Source organism: Panulirus ornatus, chromosome 62 (assembly GCF_036320965.1).
Source record: "Panulirus ornatus isolate Po-2019 chromosome 62, ASM3632096v1, whole genome shotgun sequence".
Lineage (NCBI taxonomy): Eukaryota > Metazoa > Arthropoda > Malacostraca > Decapoda > Palinuridae > Panulirus > Panulirus ornatus.
The window spans coordinates 5,355,357-5,378,258 of record NC_092285.1 but is presented as its reverse complement, the minus strand read 5'-3'; the positions used below and the strand labels follow the sequence as shown (position 1 = coordinate 5,378,258).

The window sequence follows — 22,902 nt, the reverse complement described above, 5'->3', positions numbered from 1 at the left end:
TGTATAGTATGTTTCAAAATGCATTTATGATACCTAGATATGAGAGGATATTGTTATAGGTTTTGATAGCCCACGGAGACAGCTCCTCGTTACACCAAACCTTTATTATGCTTTCATATATTCATCTGCGTTTGAACATTCTTAGTGTCTTTGCATGAACTCAATTTATGGCAATATATATTATTTGTCTACAACTGAGCATCAAAAGAACTCTTCTCTTTTTTAATATAAATTTCTAGATTTCTTAGATTTAGACCCATTGTTGTGAGTGAGATGGCTAGAGAGCGTTGCTTGATTATGTTTAAATTGATAGGCGTGCAAAAGAGAGACTTTTGGATGTTAATGTGCTGAGAGGTGCAACTGGAAGGATGTCTGATCATTATCTTGTGGAGGCGAAGGGTAAGATTTGTAGAAGTTTTCAGAAAAGAAGAGAGAATGCTGGGGTGAAGAGAGTGGCAAGAGTAAGTGAGCTTGGGAAGGAGACTTGTGTGAGGAAGTACCAGGAGAGACTGAGTACAGAATGGAAAAAGGTGAGAACAAAGGACATAAGGGGAGTAGGGGAGGAATGGGATGTATTTAGGGAAGCAGTGATGGCTTGTGCAAAAGATGCTTGTGGCATGAGAAGCGTGGGAGGTGGGCATATTAGAAAGAGTAGTGAGTGGTGGGATGAAAAAGTAAGATTATTAGTGAAAGAGAAGAGAGAGGCATTTGGACGATTTTTGCTGGGAAATAATGCAAATGACTGGGAAATGTATAAAAGAAAGAGGCAGGAGGTCAAGAGAAAGGTGTAAGAGGCAAAAAAGAGGGCAAATGAGAGTTGGGGTGAGAGAGTATCATTAGATTTTAGGGAGAATAAAAAGATGGTTTGGAAGGAGGTAAATAAAGTGCGTAAGACAAGGGAACAAATGGGAACGTCAGTGAAGGGGGCTAAGGGGAAGGTGATAACAAGGTGATGTGAGGAGATGGAGTGAGTATTTTGAAGGTTTGTTGAATGTTTGATGATAGAGTGGCAGATATATTGTGTTTTGGTCGAGGTGGTGTGCAAAGTGAGATGGTTAGGGAGAATGATTTGGTAAACAGAGAAGAGGTAGTAAAAGCTTTGCGGAAGATGAAAGCCGGCAAGGCAGTGGGTTTGGATGGTATTGCAGTGGAATTTATTAGAAAAGGGGGTAACTGTATTGTTGACTGGTTGGTAAGGTTATTTAATGTATGTATGACTCATGTTGAGGTGCCTGAGGACTGGTGGAATGCTTGCATAGTGCCATTGTACAAAGGCAAAGGGGATAAGAGTGAGTGCTCAAATTACAGAGGTATGAGTTTGTTGAGTATTCCTGGGAAATTATATGGGAGGTTATTGATTGAGAGGGTGAAGGCATGTACAGAGCATCAGATTGGGGAAGAGCAGTGTGGTTTCAGAAGTGGTAGAGGATGTGTGGATCAGGTGTTTGCTTTGAAAAATGTATATGAGAAATTCTTAGAAAAGCAAATGGATTTGTATGTAGCATTTATAGATCTGGAGAAGGCATATGACATAGTTGATTGAGATGCTGTGTGGAAGGTATTAAGAATATATGGTGTGGGAGGCAAGTTGTTAGAGGCAGTGAAAAGTTTTTATTGAGGATGTAAGGCATGTGTACGTGTAGGAAGACAGGAAAGTGATTGGTTCTCAGTGAATGTTGGTTTGCGGCAGGGGTGCGTGATGTTTCCATGGTTGTTTAATTTGTTTATGGATAGAGTTGTTAGGGAGGTGAATGCAAGAGTTTTGGAAAGAGGGGCAAGTATGCAGTCTGTTGTGGATGAGAGAGCTTGGGAAGCGAGTCAGTTGTTGTTCGCTGATGATAAAGTGCTGGGGGCTGATTCATGTGAGAAACTGCAGAAGCTGGTGACTGAGTTTGGTAAAGTGTGTGAAAGAAGAAAGCTGAGAGTAAATGTGAATAAGAGCAAGGTTATTGGGTATGGTAGGGTTGAGGGACAAGTCAATTGGGAGGTAAGTTTGAATGGAGAAAAACTGGAGGAAGTGAAGTGTTTTAGATACCTGGGAGTGGATTTGGCAGCAGATGTAACTGTGGAAGGGGAAGTGAATCATAGGGTGGGGGAGGGGGCGAAAGTTCTGGGAGTGTTGAAATATGTGTGGAAGTCGAGAATGTTATCTCGGAAAGCAATAATGGGTATGTTTGAAGGAATAGTGGTTCCAACAATGTTATATGCTTGTGAGGCATGGGCTATAGATAGAGTTGTGCGGAGGAGGGTGGATATACTGGAACTCAGATTTTTGAGGACAATATGTGGTGTGAGGTGGTTTGATCGAGTAAGTAATGAAAGGGTAAGAGAGATGTGTCCTTGTATGTTCAGACCCTGATAATTAAAAATCTTTTTCACTCTAACCATCTATCCCCAGTTTGGTGTCATCCTTCTTGTTCCATCCACTTCTGACATATTTATCCTCTTTGTCAGCCTCTCCCTATGTCCAAACCATTCCAGCTCACCCATTTCAGTTGTCTTAACCACACTTTGTATTACCAAATTTCTCTCTCTCTTTTATTACTCAATCGATCAAACCACCTCACACCAGATGTTGTCCTGAACATATTTCATTTCCAACACTTACACCCTCCTCTACAAATCCTCATCTATAGCCCATGCCTCACATCCATACATCATTGTTGGGACTACTATAACTTCAAACATACCCATTTTTGCACTCCCAGGTACTGAAGTCTTTCCACACATTTGTCAGTGCTCCCAAACCTTTGCCCCTCATATACCCAGTGACTCACTTCTACTCTTAAGTTCCTTTGCTGATGTGTCCACTCCCAGGTATTTAAAACACCTCACTTCCTCCAATTTTTTTCTGTTCAAACTCGCACCCCAACCTACCTGTCCTTCTACCTTGCTAAACCTTGCTTTTATTCACATTTACTCTCAACTTCCCTCTTTTGCATAGTCTCCCAGACTCAGTCACCAACTCCTGCAGTTTCTCCCTTGAATCTACCACCAGTGCTGTGTCATTGGCAAACAACAAATGACTTTTTTTCCAGGTCCCTCCATCCCCTACAGGTTACATAATTACCCCTTTCTCCAAGGCTGTTGCATTTACCTACCTCACCACCCAATCAATAAACAATTTAAACAGCCATGGTGACACCACACACTCCTGCTGCAGACTAACCTTCACTTGGAACCACTCACTCTCCTCCCTTTTTAGGAGAGAAAATAAATGTAGGTTTACAGTTGGAACATTTATTGATAAACAGGAATGTTAATACCAATTATATAAACTTACACCAATGAAATAACATATAAACTAAAAAAAACATCATTTTAGAGAAAATCTTAATGATAAGATGTAAACCATGTGCTTGTTAATATACAACTCTCAACCTCTGTTTGTAGTTACAGCAAATATTACATTATTTTTGTTACCAACATCACTTAAGTTGCCATAATTAAAATAACTAATGTTTGATAAACCTGTTTTTTCCACCAATGGTTTCATACAAATGTTTAACATGTAATTATGAAATCGTATTAAACTGATCAGCAATGAGAAAAACAATCACCATAATTTTCCATACTGAATAAGTCTTCCTCAAAATTGAGTCAACCTATCATATATATATATATATACAGTAGGGTTGAGGGTCAAGTCAATTGGGAGGTGAGTTTGAATGGTGAGAGGCTGGAGGAAGTGAAGTGTTTTAGATATCTGGGAGTGGATCTGTCAGCGGATGGAACCATGGAAGCGGAAGTGGATCATAGGGTGGGGGAGGGGGCGAAAATTTTGGGAGCCTTGAAAAATGTGTGGAAGTCGAGAACATTATCCCGGAAAGCAAAAATGGGTATGTTTGAAGGAATAGTAGTTCCAACAATGTTGTATGGTTGCGAGGCGTGGGCTGTGGATAGAGTTGTGCGCAGGAGGATGGATGTGCTGGAAATGAGATGTTTGAGGACAATGTGTGGTGTGAGGTGGTTTGATCGAGTAAGTAACGTAAGGGTAAGAGAGATGTGTGGAAATAAAAAGAGCGTGGTTGAGAGAGCAGAAGAGGGTGTTTTGAAATGGTTTGGGCACATGGAGAGAATGAGTGAGGAAAGATTGACCAAGAGGATATATGTGTCGGAGGTGGAGGGAACGAGGAGAAGAGGGAGACCAAATTGGAGGTGGAAAGATGGAGTGAAAAGGATTTTGTGTGATCGGGGCCTGAACATGCAGGAGGGTGAAAGGAGGGCAAGGAATAGAGTGAATTGGAGCGATGTGGTATACAGGGGTTGACGTGCTGATATATATATATATATATATATATATATATATATATATATATATATATATATGCAAACTCATATTAAACAAAAATTATCCCCCCTTTAAGTAGGTAAAGGTTCGAGTTGAAATGGTGTTTTCCCTAAACAAGCCACAGAAAATACAGAGTTTTAGGAAATTCATTGTCAGGTTTATTATCTATGAACCAGAGAATTATAAAGTTTGCATAACCACATTTATTCTTACCAGTGATTGGCATTATGCTCAGAACTCTTCCTTAACAACAACAATCTCACCTATTTGAGCGCTTACAGACAACTGAGGAGCATTTCTAGCCTGTTCAGGGCCCCAATCTCTCTTGAGGATGATTGCTTCTATGCAATCATTGACTTCCTTTTTCACTCCTTCAGAAGTACTAGACACTTGCACCATCGAGTGAGATGCCAAATTGTCCTTGGATGTGTGCTGGCTAGACAATGCCCTGTCACACTGATGTCCATGATGGGAGGAAGTGTGACATGTCTGCTCAGCCTCACAGTTGAAACCTAGACTAGAGTGATCAGGAGTGAATGACCTCTCTCCCTCATGAACTTTCATGTGCCGCACTAAACAACTCTTCTGGGAGTAGGTCTTTTGGCAAAGTGAACATTCAACTGGACTCTCTCTTGTATGAATAGCCATGTGTTTCACTAAACTTCTTCTCAAGGAGAAGGCTTTTTGGCACTGTGAACATTTATATGGCTTTTCACCTGAATGAAGAGTCATATGCTCAGCTAAAGCAATCTTCCTGGAGAATGACTTTTGGCAATGTGAACATTCATAAGGCTTCTCACCTGTATGAACAGTCATATGCTTTACTAAATACTTCTTCAAGGAGAAGGACCTTTGACAATGAGAACAATCATATGGCTTCTCTCCTGAATGAATTGTCATGTGCTGCACTAAATTACCTCTCTGGGAGAAGGATTTTTCACAGAATGAACAAGCATATTGTTTTTCACCTGTGTGAACAGTCATGTGCCTCATTAAACTACTTTTCCTTGAGAAAAATTTCTGGCAATGTGAGCATTCATATGGCTTTTCTCCTGAATGAACAGTCACATGCCGCACTAAATGACTTCCTCTAGAAAAGGAACTTTGGCAGTATGAACATTCATAAGGCTTTTCTCCTGTATGAGTAGTCATATGCTTCACCAAATAACTCCTGCGGGAGAATGGCTTTTGGCAGTATGAACATTCATATGACTTTTCACCTGTATGAATAGTCATATGTTGCACTAAAGTACTGCTGTGGGAGAAGGTCTTTTGGCAGTGTGAACATTTAAATGGCTTGTCTTTTGTATGAATGTTTATGTGCTCCATTAAGTGGTTCCTTCGTGAAAAGGACTTTCGGCACTGTGAACATTCATATGGCTTCTTTCCTGTATGAATGTTCATGTGCCGCACAAAATTACTTCTCCAGGAGAAAGACTTTTGGCAATGTAAACACTTGTATGGCTTCTCTCTTGTATGAAATGTCATGTCTTCTACTAAGTGATTCTGCATAGAGAAGGGCTTTTGGATATAGAACTATTCAGAAGAGTTTTCTTTTGTATCTAAAGTTGTGTGCTTCATTAAGGGAAAGTCATTTTGTTTGGGTGAAGATATTTTGGTACCATGAAATTTCAGATGACTTTTTTCTGTATGAGCAGCCATGCACTGCACGAAATCATTACTCTGGGAGATGACTTTAGGCACTTTGAATGTTCACATTGCTTTTCTGCTTTGAATTTTTTTTTTGCACATTTTATGCTTAGAAATCTAGGAAATGTGACCACTTGAAAAGTTTATCTGTATTCGTAAGCACATATACCTTTTCATCTCACAAATATTCAAAAACTTGTCACACAGTGAACACACCAATTGTTTTTCCTCTGTGACACTACCTAAAAGTGCAGTCCTCAGTCCACAGCTTAGTCGAATCAATGACCCCAGGTTGAATGGTGTGATGGATATACACTCCAAGTTAACCAGGGCCAAGTCTGTTGAGATGGGCTGCTCACAGGACGTGCATGACGGAGAACATTTACAAACTAGTGTTCTCTTGCTTATCCTTAATCAAATCCAAGTGTGTCAGAGAGGGTTGCAATGATCCTCGAATATTCCTCCTCAGGTCCCCGAGGGTCACCTACAATGACACAAAGAGTTCAAAGCCTTAGCACTGTGATGATTGGTGTACCAGTCTTGCTTCTAACGTCTCTAGTCTGCCTTTCCCATTGGTCAAAAGACTTCTTCATGTTTCAGGCAACATAATCATAATCAACTAGACATGCCAGATCCCACAGAGTACAACTTATAATTCTCCCAACTTATTTCTTGTTGCAACAATTCGTATAAGTTAACATCAAAGAGCCTCTCACCATGCTTTTCCCCTTAAGCAGTTTGCCTTTTTTTTATGTTGCAAGTCTGTTTTCAACAATTGTCAATGGTTACTGAAGGTTACATCCAGTGTTGATTTCGGTATTAACAATTGAACAATTTATACATCTTGTCACATTTAAGATATAAGCATGGACATTTACATATCAGGCTCACCAACTGTGATACAAAAGCTCATTGTTCTTGCATTGACTTTTTTTTCATGGCACTGGCAGAGTTTATTTATTGTGATAACTCTACTTTGTCATTTAGTTACAAGACAGCCTATGTACAAATATACATGTTCCAGAATACATCAAATATTAAATGAATGCCAACTAATGTCCACCTCTTAAGGATATGTGGCTAATTATAACATAATTACAAAAATTAGAAAAAAACATGAGAAGACTGATTGTACTAAAACTTAACTACGGTACTTATTCACAATCAAAACTTTTCCTCATCATACTTTGCTCTTTTATGTGTCACTCTTATGCCACTTTTGCTTTGCTATTCCTTATTGTTCTTGTTACCTCCTACTGTTGTTGATGTTCTTTAACTGTTTTTACTGTTGTTGCTGCTCTGATCATTATGTATTTTTTACTGATGTAGCTTTTGCTTTTTGTAGTGGATTCATACGTCTGGTATGTTTTCCCTGTAAGGCTCTTCATTCTGCTACGACTGCTATATTTCGTTCTTGTAGCAGCTTATTAAGTCAGGAAGGCTCTTGTAGTACCTTGTAATGAAGACCAAGAGCTGCCAGTAATAAAAGAGTAAACATTAACATTAAATATAGAAGATAAATCAAGAGCTGTCAACAGGCAAAGACAAGACTGTACATTAGATACTCAAGACATACAAAGAAAAGATGGTCAACATCAAGGGCTGATGATACACAGCTCTGATCCTTTAATGTTTAATGAGGGGGACTCTGAGGTCTTTGATTAGATACTCTCCATGTGTAAGATCTCAAACCTAAAATATGTAAAATGTAGAAATCAGAATGTTTGCAGGGGATAATGATTATCATACAGAGAGATCAAAGCTTTAGGTTTAAGTCAATGCTAGATAGATGTGAAACCAAAATTACTTAATGATTACACAAACCAGACGATTACCACCAACATTTGATGTATGGATCGATCATTCCTTCAAAATCATGCATATGATTCTGAGATCAGTATGTGAATATTAAGCAATGTGGATATATCAAGATAAAAATCTAAGCACCATGTGTTACCAATGTGAGATCAGATCAGATCCTTTTGAGTAAGGTGCTAATGTTAAAGGATATAAAGATTCTAACGTTGCTAGTGTACATTACATGCAGATGGGCATGAACGTGAAACATCACTAACCAGGGTGATGATACATGGGACCCAGTGTAGTATTTTCCTCCACATTATAAGGAAATTATTTTTTCATAAATGCTCACCATTTACCACATGAGCAAGGTAGTGTCAAGAACAGATGGTAGAGCCTTAGATGGAAAAATCCTCACTTGTCTCCTTACTCTATTCCTTCTTTTGGAAAGTAATACAGGAAGGGAGGATTTCCAGCCACTTACTCCTGCCCCTCTTAGTCACTTTCTATGACAAGCAGGGAATATGTGGACAATATTCTTTCTCCCCTATCCCCAGGGATACTATGCCTACATATTGAGTATCATTGATGTTTCAGATGTATTTTACTAAATCCTTTCACATCTATTAAAAGACATATCATAGACATGACAAGAAAAAAAAGTCAATGCCCTCATTGTGATGAAAATATAAAGGAAAGATTGCACTATCATATCTCAAATATGGTTTGACACATCACATTTCTTTTCCATAATGATTATATCTTTGTAAAGCTACAGAAAGGATGCTATTAAATGAATATACATCAATTGATAATCTTTATGTAAGCATTACATCTGCTGATCTTTAGCAATAAAAAGAAATATAAAATAAACCAGGTCATGTTGTCTCTGTCTGTCATTTATCAATGAAAACATCATTTTCTTACTCTGTCAACAAATCCACCTGTTTTCTAATATTTCCAGTAACTTTACAGAAGGGCAACTTCACACAATTACCACTGAGGTGGTGAAGGTAAAGTAGACAATTGCCCTGTAATTTTGAGTGTCATACTGCTGTCAAAGTATACCCTACGGTAATTCTCTGCTACAATGATCAAGTTGGCAATGAGGGCTGCTTGGAATTAAATGATTACATACAATGCCCCAAATCGATATGAACCTTGACAAGATAAGCAGTCAGACATGTTAGTATATTTTAAGAGTAACATCAAAATTTGAGGTACACCTAAACTTTAAGGGGAACTTAGGAGAGATCTTCTTAGGTTCTGTTGATTTTTAAGAGTTTCACTAACTTTTAGTTTTAAGTAAAAGTCAAGTTTAGTTTCACTTTGCTGTTGGCTTTAAATAATGAATTATTTTCTTTTACAACAGTAGTGTATTGTTTACAGATCAAAAGAAGGGTGGTTGAGTGTGATTTTGAGCATTGTATTTTATTCTATATTAAGTATGGTGATAGTGGAAAGGGTTATGAAGATTAAAGAAAATGTAGCATTAATTAATGTAAGAGTATGTGAAACATTTGTGAAAATCAGCCGATTATTGAAAACAGAAAACCCATCAAACAGCTGTTCACACCATGGTTTAATCTCCATATAAACAACCAAAGCTGATTCCAAGCAGCAAACTACATTAAATGAGGTTTTTGAAGGCTCTGTTAGGTTAGCTTGCATTAAGGACCCTTCCTTACCTTTTGTAATATTAATGTTAGATTTTGTTTGCATACCTCCCAGACCCAGATACATGGATACATATTCCACCTTTTCATCAAACACTTCCAACAGTCCTTCAAAATACCATCACCTCTTCAACTCATCACTGCCTGATACAACTTCATGTGTGTTCCCATTTGTTCTCTTGTTTTTCCTTACACTATTAACCTCCTTCCAAAACTTCTCTTTCTCCCTGAAGTATACTGATACTTGCTAATCTCAACTCTCATTTGCCTTGTTTACAACCTCTACACCTTTCTCTTGACCTAATGCTGCTTTCTCTTGTACATATCCCAATCATTTGCTCTCCTTCCCTGTAAGTACCACCTATATACATCTTGTTTCTCTTTCACTAGCAACTTTGTTTCATAATCCTACCTATCATTACCTCTCACCTTCCATATGCCACACACTACTCACACATGCTAACACTGCTTCCTCAAACTGAATATCTCACATTCCTCACTCACTTCCCTCGCTTTGTTTACTCTCACCTTTAGCGATTCTAAACTTAGTCTCTCTTGTTATATCTAAACATATGTCTCTTTTCAAAGGTCACTTACTTTCACCACTCTCCTCTCATCCATATGGTTCCCTCTTTTCCATAACATCTACAAATCTCCACCCTTACCTCCACCAGGTAATGATCAGGTAATCCTACCAGCTGTCCCTCTAGCATATTCACATGCAGGAGTCTCTATTTTACATGCTTATCAATTAGTATGTAATCCAATAATGCCTATTTACCATCTTTCCTGCTGTGTATGACCCTATATTTAAACCAAGAATTCCCAGTCACCAGCCCTTTTTCAGCACACAAATGTACAAGCTGTTGTTCACTTTTTCCATACATTCTAAATATATGGTAAAGTGTGTGAAAGAAGAAAGCTGAGAGTAAATGTGAATAAGAGCAAGGTTATTAGGTACAGTAGGGTTGAGGGACAAGTCAACTGGGAGGTAAGTTTGAATGGACAAAAACTGGAGGAAGTGAAGTGTTTTAGATATCTGGGAGTGGATTTGGCAGCGAATGGAACCATGGAAGCGGAACTGAGTCACAGGGTGGGGGAGGGGGTGAAAGTCTGGGAGTGTTGAAAAATGTGTGGAAGGCGAGAACATTATCTCAGAAAGCAAAAATGGGTATGTTTGAAGGAATAGTGGTTCCAACAATGTTACATGGTTGCGAGGTGTGGGCTATAGATAGAGTTGTGCGAAGTAGGGTGGATGTGTTGGAAATTTGATGTTTGAGGACAATATGTGGTGGGGTGGTTTGATCGAGTAAGTAATGAAAGGGTAAGAGAGATGTGTAGTAATAAAAAGAGTGTGGTTGAGAGAGCAGAAGAGGGTGTTTTGAAATGGTTTGGTCACATGGAAAGAATGAGTGAAAAAAGATTGACAAAAAGGATATATATATGTGTCAGAGGTGGAGGGAACGAGGAGAAAAGGGAGACCAAATTGGTGGAAAGATGGAGTAAAAAAGATTTTGAGCAATCAGTGCCTGAACATGCAGGAGGGTGAAAGGCATGCAGGGAATAGAGTGCATTGGAATGATGTGGTATATCAGGGTCGACGTGCTGTCAATGGATTGAACCAGGGCATGTGAAGTGTCTGGGGTAAACCATAGAAAGTTTTGTGGGGCCTGGATGTGGTTTCGGTACATTATACATGATAGCTAGAGACTGAGTGTGAACGAATGTGGCCTTTGTTGTCTTTTCCTATCGCTACCTCGTGCATATGCGGGGCGAGGGGGTTGTCATTTCATGTGAGGCGGGATGGAGAAGGGAATGAGTAGAGGCAGTAAGTGTGAATTATGTACATGTGTATATATTTATATGTCTGTGTATGTATACATATGTATATGTTGAAATGTATAGGTATGCATATGTGTGTGTGTGGACATGTATGTATATACATGTGTATGTGGGTGGGTTGGGCCAATCTTTCATCTGTTTCCTTGCACTACCTCGCTAACGCGGGACACAGCGACAAAGTATAATGAAATAAAATAAATAAATAAATATGTATATATATATATATATATATATATATATATATTTTCTTTCTTTTCTTTCAAACTATTCGCCATTTCTCGCATTAGCGAGGTAGCGTTAAGAACAGATGACTGGGCCTTTGAGGGACTACCCTCACCTGGCCCAATTCTCTGTTCCTTCTTTTGGAAAATTAAAAAAAAAATGAGAGGGGAGGATTTCCAGCCCCCACTCCCTCCCCTTTTAGTCGCCTTCTACGACACGCAGGGAATACGTGGGAAGTATTCTTGCTCCCCTATCCCCAGGGATATATATATATATATATATATATATATATATATATATATATATATATATATATATATATATATATATATATATGAGAAACTGCAGAAGCTGGTGACTGAGTTTGGTAAAGTGTGTGAAAGAAGAAAGCTAAGAGTAAATGTGAATATGAGCAAGGTTATTAGGTACAGTAGGGTTGAGGGACAAGTCAATTGGGAGGTAAGTTTGAATGGAGAAAAACTGGAGGAAGTGAAGTGTTATAGATATCTGGGAGTGGATTTGGCAGTGGATGGAACCATGGAAGCGGAAGTGAATCATAGGGTGGCGGAGGGGGTGAAAGTTCTGGGAGCATTGAAAAATGTGTGGAAGTCGAGAATGTTATCTTGGAAAGCAAAAATGGGTATGTTTGAAGGAATAGTGGTTCCAACATTGTTATATGGTTGCGAGGCGTGGGCTATAGATAGAGTTGTGCGGAGGAAGGTGGATGTGCTGGAAATGAGATGTTTGAGGACAATATGTGGTGTGAGGTGGTTTGATTGAGTAAGTAATGAAAGGGTAAGAGAGATGTGTGGTAATAAAAAGAGTGTGGTTGAGAGAGCAGAAGAGGGTGTTTTGAAATGGTTTGGTCACATGGAGAGAATGAATGAGGAAAGATTGACAAAGAGGATATATATGTCAGAGGTGGAGGGAACGAGGAGAAGTGGGAGACCAAATTGGAGGTGGAAAGATGGAGTGAAAAAGATTTTGAGTGATCGGGGCCTGAACATGCAGGAGGGTGAAAGGTGTGCAAGGAATAGAGTGAACTGGAACAATGTGGTATACTGGGGTCGACGTGCTGTCAATGGATTGAACCAGGGCACGTGAAGTGTCTGGGGTAAACCATGGAATGTTTCATGGGGCCTGGATGTGGAAAGGGACGTGTGGTCTCGGCGCATTATACATGACAGCTAGAGACTGAATGTGAACGAATGTGGCCTTTGTTGTCTTTTCCTAGCGCTGCCTCATATGCACGCAGGGGGAGGGGGTGCCATTTCATGTGTTGCGGGGTGGCGGCAGGAATGGATGAAGGCATGTACAAATATGTACATGTGTATATATGTATATATCTGTGTATGTACATGTCTGTTTACTTTGAAATGTATAGGTATGTATATATGCGTGTGCGGGTGTTTATGTATATACATATGTATGTGGGTGGGTTGGGCCATTCTTTCGTCTGTATCCTTGCACTACCTCGGTAATGCTTGAGACAGCGACAAAGTATATTAAAATATAATATAGAGGTGCAAGTTTGTTGAGTATTCCTGGAAAATTATATGGGAGGGTATTGATTGAGAGGGTGAAGGCATGTACAAAGCATCAGATTAGGGAAGAGCAGTGTGGTTTCAGAAGTGGTAGGGGATGTGTGGATCAGGTGTTTGCTTTGAAAAATGTATGTGAGAAATACTTAGAAAAGCAAATAGATTTGTATGTAGCATTTATGGATCTGGAGAAGGCATATGATAGAGTTGATAGAGATGCTCTGTGGAAGGTATTAAGAATATATGGTGTGGGAGGCAAGTTGTTAGAAGCAGTGAAAAGTTTTTATTGAGGATGTAAGGCATGTGTACGTGTAGGAAGAGAGGAAAGTGATTGGTTCTTAGTGAATGTAGGTTTGCGGCAGGGGTGTGTGATGTCTCCATGGTTGTTTAATTTTGTTTATGGATGGGGTAGTTAGGGAGGTGAATGCAAAAGTTTTGGAAAGAGGGGCAAGTATGCAGTCTGTTGTGGATGAGAGCTTGGGAAGTGAGTCAGTTGTTGTTCGCTGATGATACAGCACTGGTGGCTGATTCATGTGACAAACTGCAGAAGCTGGTGACTGAGTTTGGTAAAGTGTGTGAAAGAAGAAAGTTAAGAGTAAATGTGAATAAGAGCAAGGTTATTAGGTACAGTAGGGTTGAGGGTCAAGTCAATTGGGAGGTAAGTTTGAATGGAGAATAACTGGAGGAAGTGAAGTGTTTTAGATATCTGGGAGTGGATTTAGCAGTGGATGGAACCATGGAAGCAGAAGTGAGTCATAGGGTGGGGGAGGGGGCGAAAATTCTGGGAGCCTTGAAGAATGTGTGGAAGTCGAGAACATTATCTCGGAAAGCAAAAATGGGTATGTTTGAAGGAATAGTGGTTCCAACAACGTTGTATGGTTGCGAGGCGTTGGCTATGGATAGAGTTGTGCACAGGAGGGTGGATGTGCTGGAAATGAGATGTTTGAGGACAACATGTGGTGTGAGGTGGTTTGATCGAGTAAGTAATAATAGGGGAAGAGAGATGTGTGGTAACAGAGTGTGGTTGAGAGAGCAGAAGAGGGTGTGTTGAAATGGTTCGGACATATGGAGAGAATGAGTGAGGAACGATTGACAAAGAGAATATATGTATCATAGGTGGAGGGAAAAAAGAGAAGTGGGAGACCGAATTGAAGGTGGAAGGATGGAGTGAAAAAGATTTTGAGCAATCAGGACCTGAACATACTGGAGGGTAGGAGGTGTGCAAGGAATAGAGTGAATTGGAATGATGTGGTATACCGGGGTCAATGTGCCATCACTGGAGTGAACCAGGGCATGTGAAGTGCTTGAGGTAAGTGATGGAAAGGTCTGTGGGACCTGGATATGGACAGGGATCTGTGGTTTCGGTGAATTACACCTGACAGCTGGAGACTGAGTGTGAACAGATGTGGCCTTTTTTGTCCTTTCCTAGTGCTACCTTGCTGAAAGGGGGGGATGCTATTTCCTGTGTGGCGGGGTAGCAACAGGGATGGATGAAGACAACCAAGTATGAATATGCACATGTGTATATATGTATATGTCCATGTATGCATATGTATGAATATGTTGATATGAATATGTGCATGTATGGGTGTTTATATATATATATATATATATATATATATATATATATATATATATATATATATATATATATTTTTTTTTTTTTTTTTATACTTTGTCGCTGTCTCCCGCGTCTGCGAGGTAGCGCAAGGAAACAGACGAAAGAAATGGCCCAACCCCCCCCATACACATGTACATACACACGTCCACACACGCAAATATACATACCTACACAGCTTTCCATGGTTTACCCCGGACGCTTCACATGCCTTGATTCAATCCACTGACAGCACGTCAACCCCTGTATACCACATCGCTCCAATTCACTCTATTCCTTGCCCTCCTTTCACCCTCCTGCATGTTCAGGCCCCGATCACACAAAATCCTTTTCACTCCATCTTTCCACCTCCAATTTGGTCTCCCTCTTCTCCTCGTTCCCTCCACCTCCGACACATATATCCTCTTGGTCAATCTTTCCTCACTCATTCTCTCCATGTGCCCAAACCATTTCAAAACACCCTCTTCTGCTCTCTCAACCACGCTCTTTTTATTTCCACACATCTCTCTTACCCTTACGTTACTTACTCGATCAAACCACCTCACACCACACATTGTCCTCAAACATCTCATTTCCAGCACATCCATCCTCCTGCGCACAACTCTATCCATATCCCACGCCTCGCAACCATACAACATTGTTGGAACTACTATTCCTTCAAACATACCCATTTTTGCTTTCCGGGATAATGTTCTCGACTTCCACACATTTTTCAAGGCTCCCAAAATTTTCGCCCCCTCCCCCACCCTATGATCCACTTCCGCTTCCATGGTTCCATCCGCTGACAGATCCACTCCCAGATATCTAAAACACTTCACTTCCTCCAGTTTTTCTCCATTCAAACTCACCTCCCAATTGACTTGACCCTCAACCCTACTGTACCTAATAACCTTGCTCTTATTCACATTTACTCTTAACTTTCTTCTTCCACACACTTTACCAAACTCCGTCACCAGCTTCTGCAGTTTCTCACATGAATCCGCCACCAGCGCTGTATCATCAGCAAACAACAACTGACTCACTTCCCAAGCTCTCTCATCCCCAACAGACTTCATACTTGCCCCTCTTTCCATATATATATATATATATATATATATATATATATATATATATATATATATATATATATATATGTGCATGTGGGTGGTTGGGCCATTCTTCGTCTGTTTCCTGGTGCTACCTCGCTGATGCAGGAAACAACAATTAAGTATAATAGATATAAATAACAGCACTACTGTGCTGTGTATGAAGGACTTTAAGTACTGTGAGCATTCATCTAGTTTCTCTCCTATATGAATAATCATGTGGTGCACTAAACTACCCTTCCAGGAAGATTTCTTGGCAGTGTGGACATTCATATGGCTTCATGTGTATATAGGGTAAGAAAAAAGGCATCTTTCCTGATGAGTCCAATGATTCTGAAATGATCAATATGACTTGTGTTATCCCAGTGGGATTGTTATCTGTGAATATGGGACAAACTTCTTAATCATTGTAGATCCACTTTATGGATATTTCCAACAAAATATGAAATCAACGTAACATTTATTATAGTAAAAGACAAGAAATGTTGCAAGTTAATATATTACAATATCATGAAAGCAGTGCTACTAATGTCAGACCAGACCAATGGGCATTTCTCAAAGTTCTTTGTCCAAGGTGTCATGTTGTTTCATACAAAAAGCGGTAAGATATGATTTTACAGTTTTTACAAAGTCTTTAAGCACTGACCATTCATATAACTTTCCCATTGCATGAACAGCCATTTGCTTCACTTTATTTCTAGTATCTGAGAAGGTTGTTTGGCAATGAACATTCACATGCCATTTCCAGGTTGAGCAATCATGTGGTGCGCTAAATTACCCTTCTTGGAGAAAGTCATCAGGTCTTCAGCTTCTCCGGTGTGAACAATCAATTACTGCATTTAAGTAATCCAGTCTTTAGGACCTGTGAATATTCATGTGGCTTCTCTTGTGTATGAAGTTTTATCTTTGCAACTAAATTACCCTTCATGGAGGTCTTGTGGCACTTATAACATTCACATGACTTCTTTCCAGTGAAACTGTCGAGTGCTGCATTGGAGTAGTTATTTGTGAGAAGGTTTGTAGGTAATGTGAACATCCATTTAACACCTCTCCTGTCTAAATGGTCATATGTAACACTAAGTAATCCTTTCCAAGAAAGTTCTGTAGTAATGTCAAAGAGTCATATGCTTCTCACTTGTAAGAACATTTGTGCTGCACCTAAATTATGCTTCTGGGTAAAGGTTTTTTGGCACTAAGAACATTTACATGGCTTCTCTCCAGTATGGATTTGCATGTGCTGTGTTGCACTTAAGTTGCACTTCTTAGAGAAGGTCTTTTGGCACTGTGCACATTCATATGGCTTCTCTCCAGTATGAACAATCATGTGCTGCCCTAAAGCATTTCTATGAGAAAAGGTCATGAGGCACTACGAACATTCATATGGCTTTTCTTCATTGTGAATAGTCATGTGCATCTGTAATATAATCATTTGTGAGGTCTCTCAGCAAAGTGAACATTCATATGGCTATTCTTCTCAAAGAACTTTCATGTGCTGCACTAAATAACACTTGCTGGAAAAGTTTTTTTGGCACTGTGAGCATTAGTGTGGCTTCTCTCTGTATGCACAATCATATGCTGCACTAAAGTACTCTTATAGACAGAAGTCTTTAGGCAAAGTGAACATTCATGTGGTTTTGCTCCTGTATGAATAGTCATGTGCTGCACTGAAGTTCTCTTATAGGAGAAGGTCTTTTGGCATTGTAGACATTCATAAAGCTTCTCTCCAGAATGAACAGTCATGTGTTGCACTGAAATACTCCTCTTTGAGAAGGTCTTTGGGTTATGTGAACATTCATTTCATAAGGCTTCAATCCCGTATGAATGATCATGTGCCACTTTGAAGTCCCCTTTGTGGAGATCTTTTGGCATTGTTCAGATTCATATGTCTTTTTTTCTGTATGACTAGTCCTATGTTGCACTAAATAACTTCTGAAAAAGATCTTTTGGCCTGTGAGCATTCACGTGGTTGCTCTTTTGTATGAAGTCATAAGCTCCACTAAATCACCCTTTTGGGTGAAGATTTTTGGGCCACTGTGAGCATTCATATGGCTTTTCTCCAGTATGAGTGGTCATGTGCTGCACTAATGTAATCCTCTGAGAGAAAGTCTTAAGGCATTGGGAACATTCACGTCTCTTCTCTCCTGTATGAACAGTCATGTGCTACAGTAAAGTATCCTTCTGAGAAAAGGTCTTTTGATATTGTGGACATTCATAAGGTTCCCCCTCAATATGACCATCATGTGATGTTCTAAATTTCTCCTATCTGCAAAGGTTTTTGGGAACTGTGAACATTCATGTGGTTTCTATCCAGTATGAGTACATATGTGTTACCCTTTGTGGAGAAAATTTCTGGCACTTTGTACATTCATATGAAGTCATATGTATAAGTATGAAGTCATATGCTGCACTAAAGCATGTTCGTGTGAGAAAGTGAACATTTATTTGGCTTCTGTATGGATAGTCATGTGTCACACTAAGTTACTCCTTTGTGAGAAGGTCTTTTGGTTTTTTGTGAACATTCATGTGGCTTTTCCCTTGTATGAACAGTTATGTGCTTCAGTAGGTCACTCCTAAAGGAGAAGGAATTCAAGCATAAACATTTATATGGATTCCCCATGACAGAGTCTTGTAAAAATAATAATACTGCAATCCAAACCTGTAGATAGTGACAGGCTTAAAAGTTCAGTAAATGAACATCAGAGCTCTTATGAATAACAAATTCATGAGGCCTTTAAGATGCACACAAGATTGGTTGGAAGTGAGATATTACTTTCAACCAGCCTAATCAAGATAAATCAGGGTCATTTGTAAGATGAAGTATTCATAAGAAATCTGTGACTGGAGAGTGGAGCACCAGCCAGAACCCAATCTGTCCTTGTTCACTGACAGTTAAATTAGCTTTAGGAATAGCTCACAATCTTGGCATGGTTAAAAGTGAACCACCAGTCTTATCCAGGATACCTGTGTGTGGCTAAGAGTGATGGACTGATCTGAAACTGACCTATCACTAGTCATGCAGGATCGACTAGTGAATGAACCTCTCAAAACCCATGTGTGGTGGAGAGTGGTGTAGCAATAGCGGCTAGCGTTCCTGACCATGATGCATTCATGGGCAGCCCTAACTCATTATTATGATAATCAGCCTTCAGCTGGCAGTTTTACATATAAAAATTTTACCAATATGAAAAAAATTATCAATGAATCAGACTGATTAACTTGAAAAGATTTATTAAATGATAAGTAGTGATTTTTTTGCTAGTAAAATTAATTGCACTCCTCTAACCCAGCTAGCTGTCTATTCTTTCTTCCTCACCAACACATAGACTGCTGGCATGCTCTCCACAAACATACAGTCTCTCCTTGTCTCGCATAACACTCGGCAACACTGAACAACTCATTCTTCGTAACTCTAGATTCTTCTGTGCTGTGTGCTAGCTCTGCCTTTAGGCAAAATAGTAGGAGCAATAGATAAAAGCATCACATAGGAACATAAGGCATCACTATTAGGTAGAAAGTAGTAAGTATGAATATTAGGTGGGAGCATTATGTAGAAGTAATGGGTTGGAACATTAAGCAGGAACATTTGGTAAGACACTTTAGGTAGTAGTAGTTGGTAGAAACAGCAGGTAGGAGTTTCTGGAAACACTGCACTAGAATTACACTCTGCCAGTGGCCTGTTAAGGGTAAGACACTACAGGCTAAGAGTTTCACCAGTTATGGAGACACTCTTCCCGTGGTCATCCCCTTGAGGGAGTTCCCAGGGGGAATGGGCATCATAAGTGTAAGTAGATCGATAGATAGAAGTAAAATAAACATTAAAACATGCAGTGGTAAATAACTTGCACTTTTTTGTTGCATTGTGCTGAAACTTCTGTAAAAATTTCTATACATTAAAGTGAAATATGTGGATGAAATATATTTTTGGTAATTTTATCACCTGTATGTATGTCTTTGATATTGTATGTCAAATACATTCAACATAACTTGAAAAGCTGTCAATTTTGAGTGCAGGAGGAAAGAAAACCTTAGTTAAAATTAAAGGTATTAAGTCACATTTATAATAAGGATCTTAGGTTAGCTTTGGCTCACCCAAGTAATGTTCCATTCAGATAGGTTGGGTTAGGTTTTGTTATAATTTGTGGTAAGTTCGTTTAGGTTTCATAATTCTTGGTTATCTTTCATTACATTTGGTTTGGTTAAGCTAATCATTGTACATTATGTTATGTTACCGTTGCATTATTATTTTATGTTCAGTTTCACTAGATTCTGATGCCTTTAGTTTGTACACTGACATAAATGGAATAACAACATGTTTTTAAAAGACTGGAATATTCAATAGGATTTAAAATAAAGATTTAATAGGAGTCTGTTTCTAGTTGGAAAAGGTAAGACAATTATATGCTACATATCAATATTTTTCCAAGACAATTATTATGAAATGTGTATTACTGTGATGAAGCAATTAATATGTGTAGTGTTGAGATTTAGTAACCAAATATGGACAGAGGCAGCAATACTTCATTAGGAATACAGTGGAATATCTCTTTAAAAGTTGTTATAATGACCCAAAGGAATGGTTTCACCAGTTTCTCATTAATGCTCTTAAGACTGTATAACCTAAAATAAGGTACTTTACATGCCAGTCTTAGGAGTGAGGATGCCAGCTGACAACATATGTCCACCTGGCTATTTGATGAGATCCTGTAACTAGAGCTTTGATGAATTTGTAAATCAGTTTACAAAATGAAGAAAGATCTGTAGATTCTGAAAAAAGTATCAGGTGGATATTTGTAGTCAGCCATCTGCAGGAGTCTTGTTGTTAGGTAAATACAGACCTATAGAGCCTGATCAAAGCACTAAGTGGATGTTTCTTGTCAGCTATCCATGGGACGATAATCTGCTTAGGCGAATACAGCTCTACAGAGGATGATAAAAGCTCCTGATTGGATGTTTGTTGTCAACCATCTGTAAGATGGTAATATGCTTTCACAAATTACTTTCAAGACACTCTAAGCATCCCTGCTATTTTAGTTCAGTTTGCTGGGTTTTTAACAAAATTCATACCAAATGATTCTTACACCCAGGGCTGTGGATATCGAGTGGTTTTACCCCACAATTTCCCTACACCTTAAAGCCCTGCCCACACTGTGGCAATTTGACTTTGTGGGCATACAGGTAAAAACCCAAACTTTAAATCAACTCGAGTGTAAGAAATGCAGTGGTACCACATTTCCCAAAACCACTCGAACAGAACTTATGCATCCATTTCTTTATAAATTACTACCAAAGTAAATTCTATTAACATCCACTGTGACATGGATCTTAAATGTTTAAAAGAATATATACATGGTTGTTGTTATTGCTTTAAAGTCTGCAATCTGCCTATTCAGGTCATTCAAAATGCATCAGTTGTTTATTTGCTCTATATTGCCTTCAGTATTGTAATAAAATTCTATTGGTAAAAATATAAATTACCTCTGCATCAAAACTATCCATGAAAAATGGCTATCAGTTTTTGAAGTGCCTAATACACTTCACTAGCATCACTGAAATACCTCCAAAAGGATAATTTAGGGAATCAGATTCTATTGAAATGTAAGAGAAGGTGACTTGTGCATCCAGGAAAATATGGGATCAATAAAAATAGGTAACATACTTGGAAAAATGAAAAGAACCTACAAAAACCTCAAATGATCTCCCTAGTGGTCAAGATGTATCTTAATTTCCATCAGTCTAGTAAAAATAGATTTTAGCTCTGCATCACTTTTGAGAAATGACTCTTATGCTTATGTGTTTTAAATGGTTTACAGAAATAACTGCAGAGCATGATTTAAAGCATTATTTTCTAAAGAATACGATCCAGTAATGCAATAATAGTCATGTATATTAAGGAAAATATGAGGCTTATATGTGTAAAAGCAGGTACTAGTAATACACTCTTAAAATTTGAAAAGGACTTATGATAACTTAGTAGCTAAAATGCTACTAAAAATGTGCCAACATTGTCTTTAACCAGTGCCACTTTGCAAGTGCATTTTCATGAATGTGACCAGCATATATTGCTTAAAATATTAAAAAGTATGATAAAGATGACCACTAAGATGGTTAAGTAAGGTTTTCATAATTGATATGGCTACTCACTTTTCAAGTGCATTACCTACATTAACCTTACTACAGCTGAATTCCACCAGCAACAGACCATAGAGTAATGACAAAATAACCCCCTATCTTCCCAATATATCACTTGTACATTACTCAATATAAAATTTTCCCTGATATACATATCCCTTATTGCCATTTTTAACCTCAATCAATACAATGGTCCAAATCATGTGTAAATATTCCTGAAATCGCAACAAACCATAAAAGATATATATAATGGAAATATCTATTTCATCAAAATGTTTCGATGCAGAGCTAAATTTGATTTTAACCTATGTTGTCTGATCTCACGAGTTGGCAGAGAAAATTCAGCTCAAAGTCACTATCATTTTGTTCTCTTTTGCCTCTAATTTATATTAATTACACTTACAACTCATATTAAGGAGCAATTTAATTTTTATAAATTCTCTGCTTTCATCCACCCCATAGGTAATCTGAGGACGGTCTGTAAGTCAAATGGGGCCGATGCTAAATTTATCTACTATGAAAGGAAGGGTCAAGAATCCTTAATCTAGACAATAGATTACACACACACACACACACACAAAAGCGTTCATTACCCAGAGCCAGTAGCCATGCGGAGCTAAAGTTGACCATTACCATAAATAATCATTTATAGATCACGAAAATATAGGTTCAATTATCAATCTAGAGTACACCTACTTGAGTGTGTTAGTGGGTGTGTGTGGAAGGAGAAGCCGCCCCTGTCAACCAAAGCCCTTCGAGATGACCTCAGTTCACACCCCTCCCTCCTCCCCTCACCCCAGGTCAAGTTATACCCTAATTTTCCTTTTCTTAAACTAATAACGTCTGTTATCAACGTAGATGATACCTACGTAAGAGTGTTGGTGGCTGGTGTGTGTGTGAGGTGAGGGAGACGTCGCCACGACTAACCAAAGTCCTGCTGGATGACCTCCGTCCCCCGGGGGTCACGTTGTCCCTAACCTTCCCATTGACTCCGGCTTCGGATTACTACTAATTCTAATTCTAAAAAAATGCATTTATTCATATGTAA

At 38.8% G+C, this 22,902-nt stretch overlaps 2 protein-coding genes across 4 annotated transcripts in view; one reads left to right on the top strand and one right to left on the bottom strand.

Annotated features, from left to right (window-relative positions):
- The window catches only part of LOC139745709 (uncharacterized), a 509,563-nt gene that overhangs the window by 94,738 nt on the left and 391,923 nt on the right, over positions 1-22,902 (top strand). The gene's annotated exons all lie outside the window — the stretch shown is intronic.
- LOC139745710 (uncharacterized) lies at positions 4,284-22,868 on the bottom strand. 3 transcript variants are annotated; one of them, XM_071656157.1, is made up of 3 exons: positions 22,724-22,868; positions 7,192-7,414; positions 4,284-6,425 (listed from the first exon to the last, which is right to left on the bottom strand). In XM_071656157.1, the coding sequence occupies exon 3, from the start codon at positions 5,801-5,803 to the stop codon at positions 4,523-4,525; it is 1,281 nt and encodes a 426-aa protein (XP_071512258.1). In that variant the 5' UTR covers positions 5,804-6,425; positions 7,192-7,414; positions 22,724-22,868; the 3' UTR covers positions 4,284-4,522. The 3 variants fall into 3 exon arrangements, with proteins under 3 accessions (XP_071512258.1, XP_071512259.1, XP_071512257.1); XM_071656158.1 differs by lacking the exon at positions 7,192-7,414 and having other exon boundaries at positions 22,724-22,851; XM_071656156.1 differs by lacking the exon at positions 22,724-22,868 and adding an exon at positions 22,551-22,639 and having other exon boundaries at positions 4,284-7,414.

Excerpts from the sequence above, each read along its gene's own strand:
- LOC139745710 (XM_071656157.1), bottom strand. The coding sequence starts at position 5,803 with ATGCAGAATCACTTAGTAGAAGACATGACATTTCATACAAGAGAGAAG.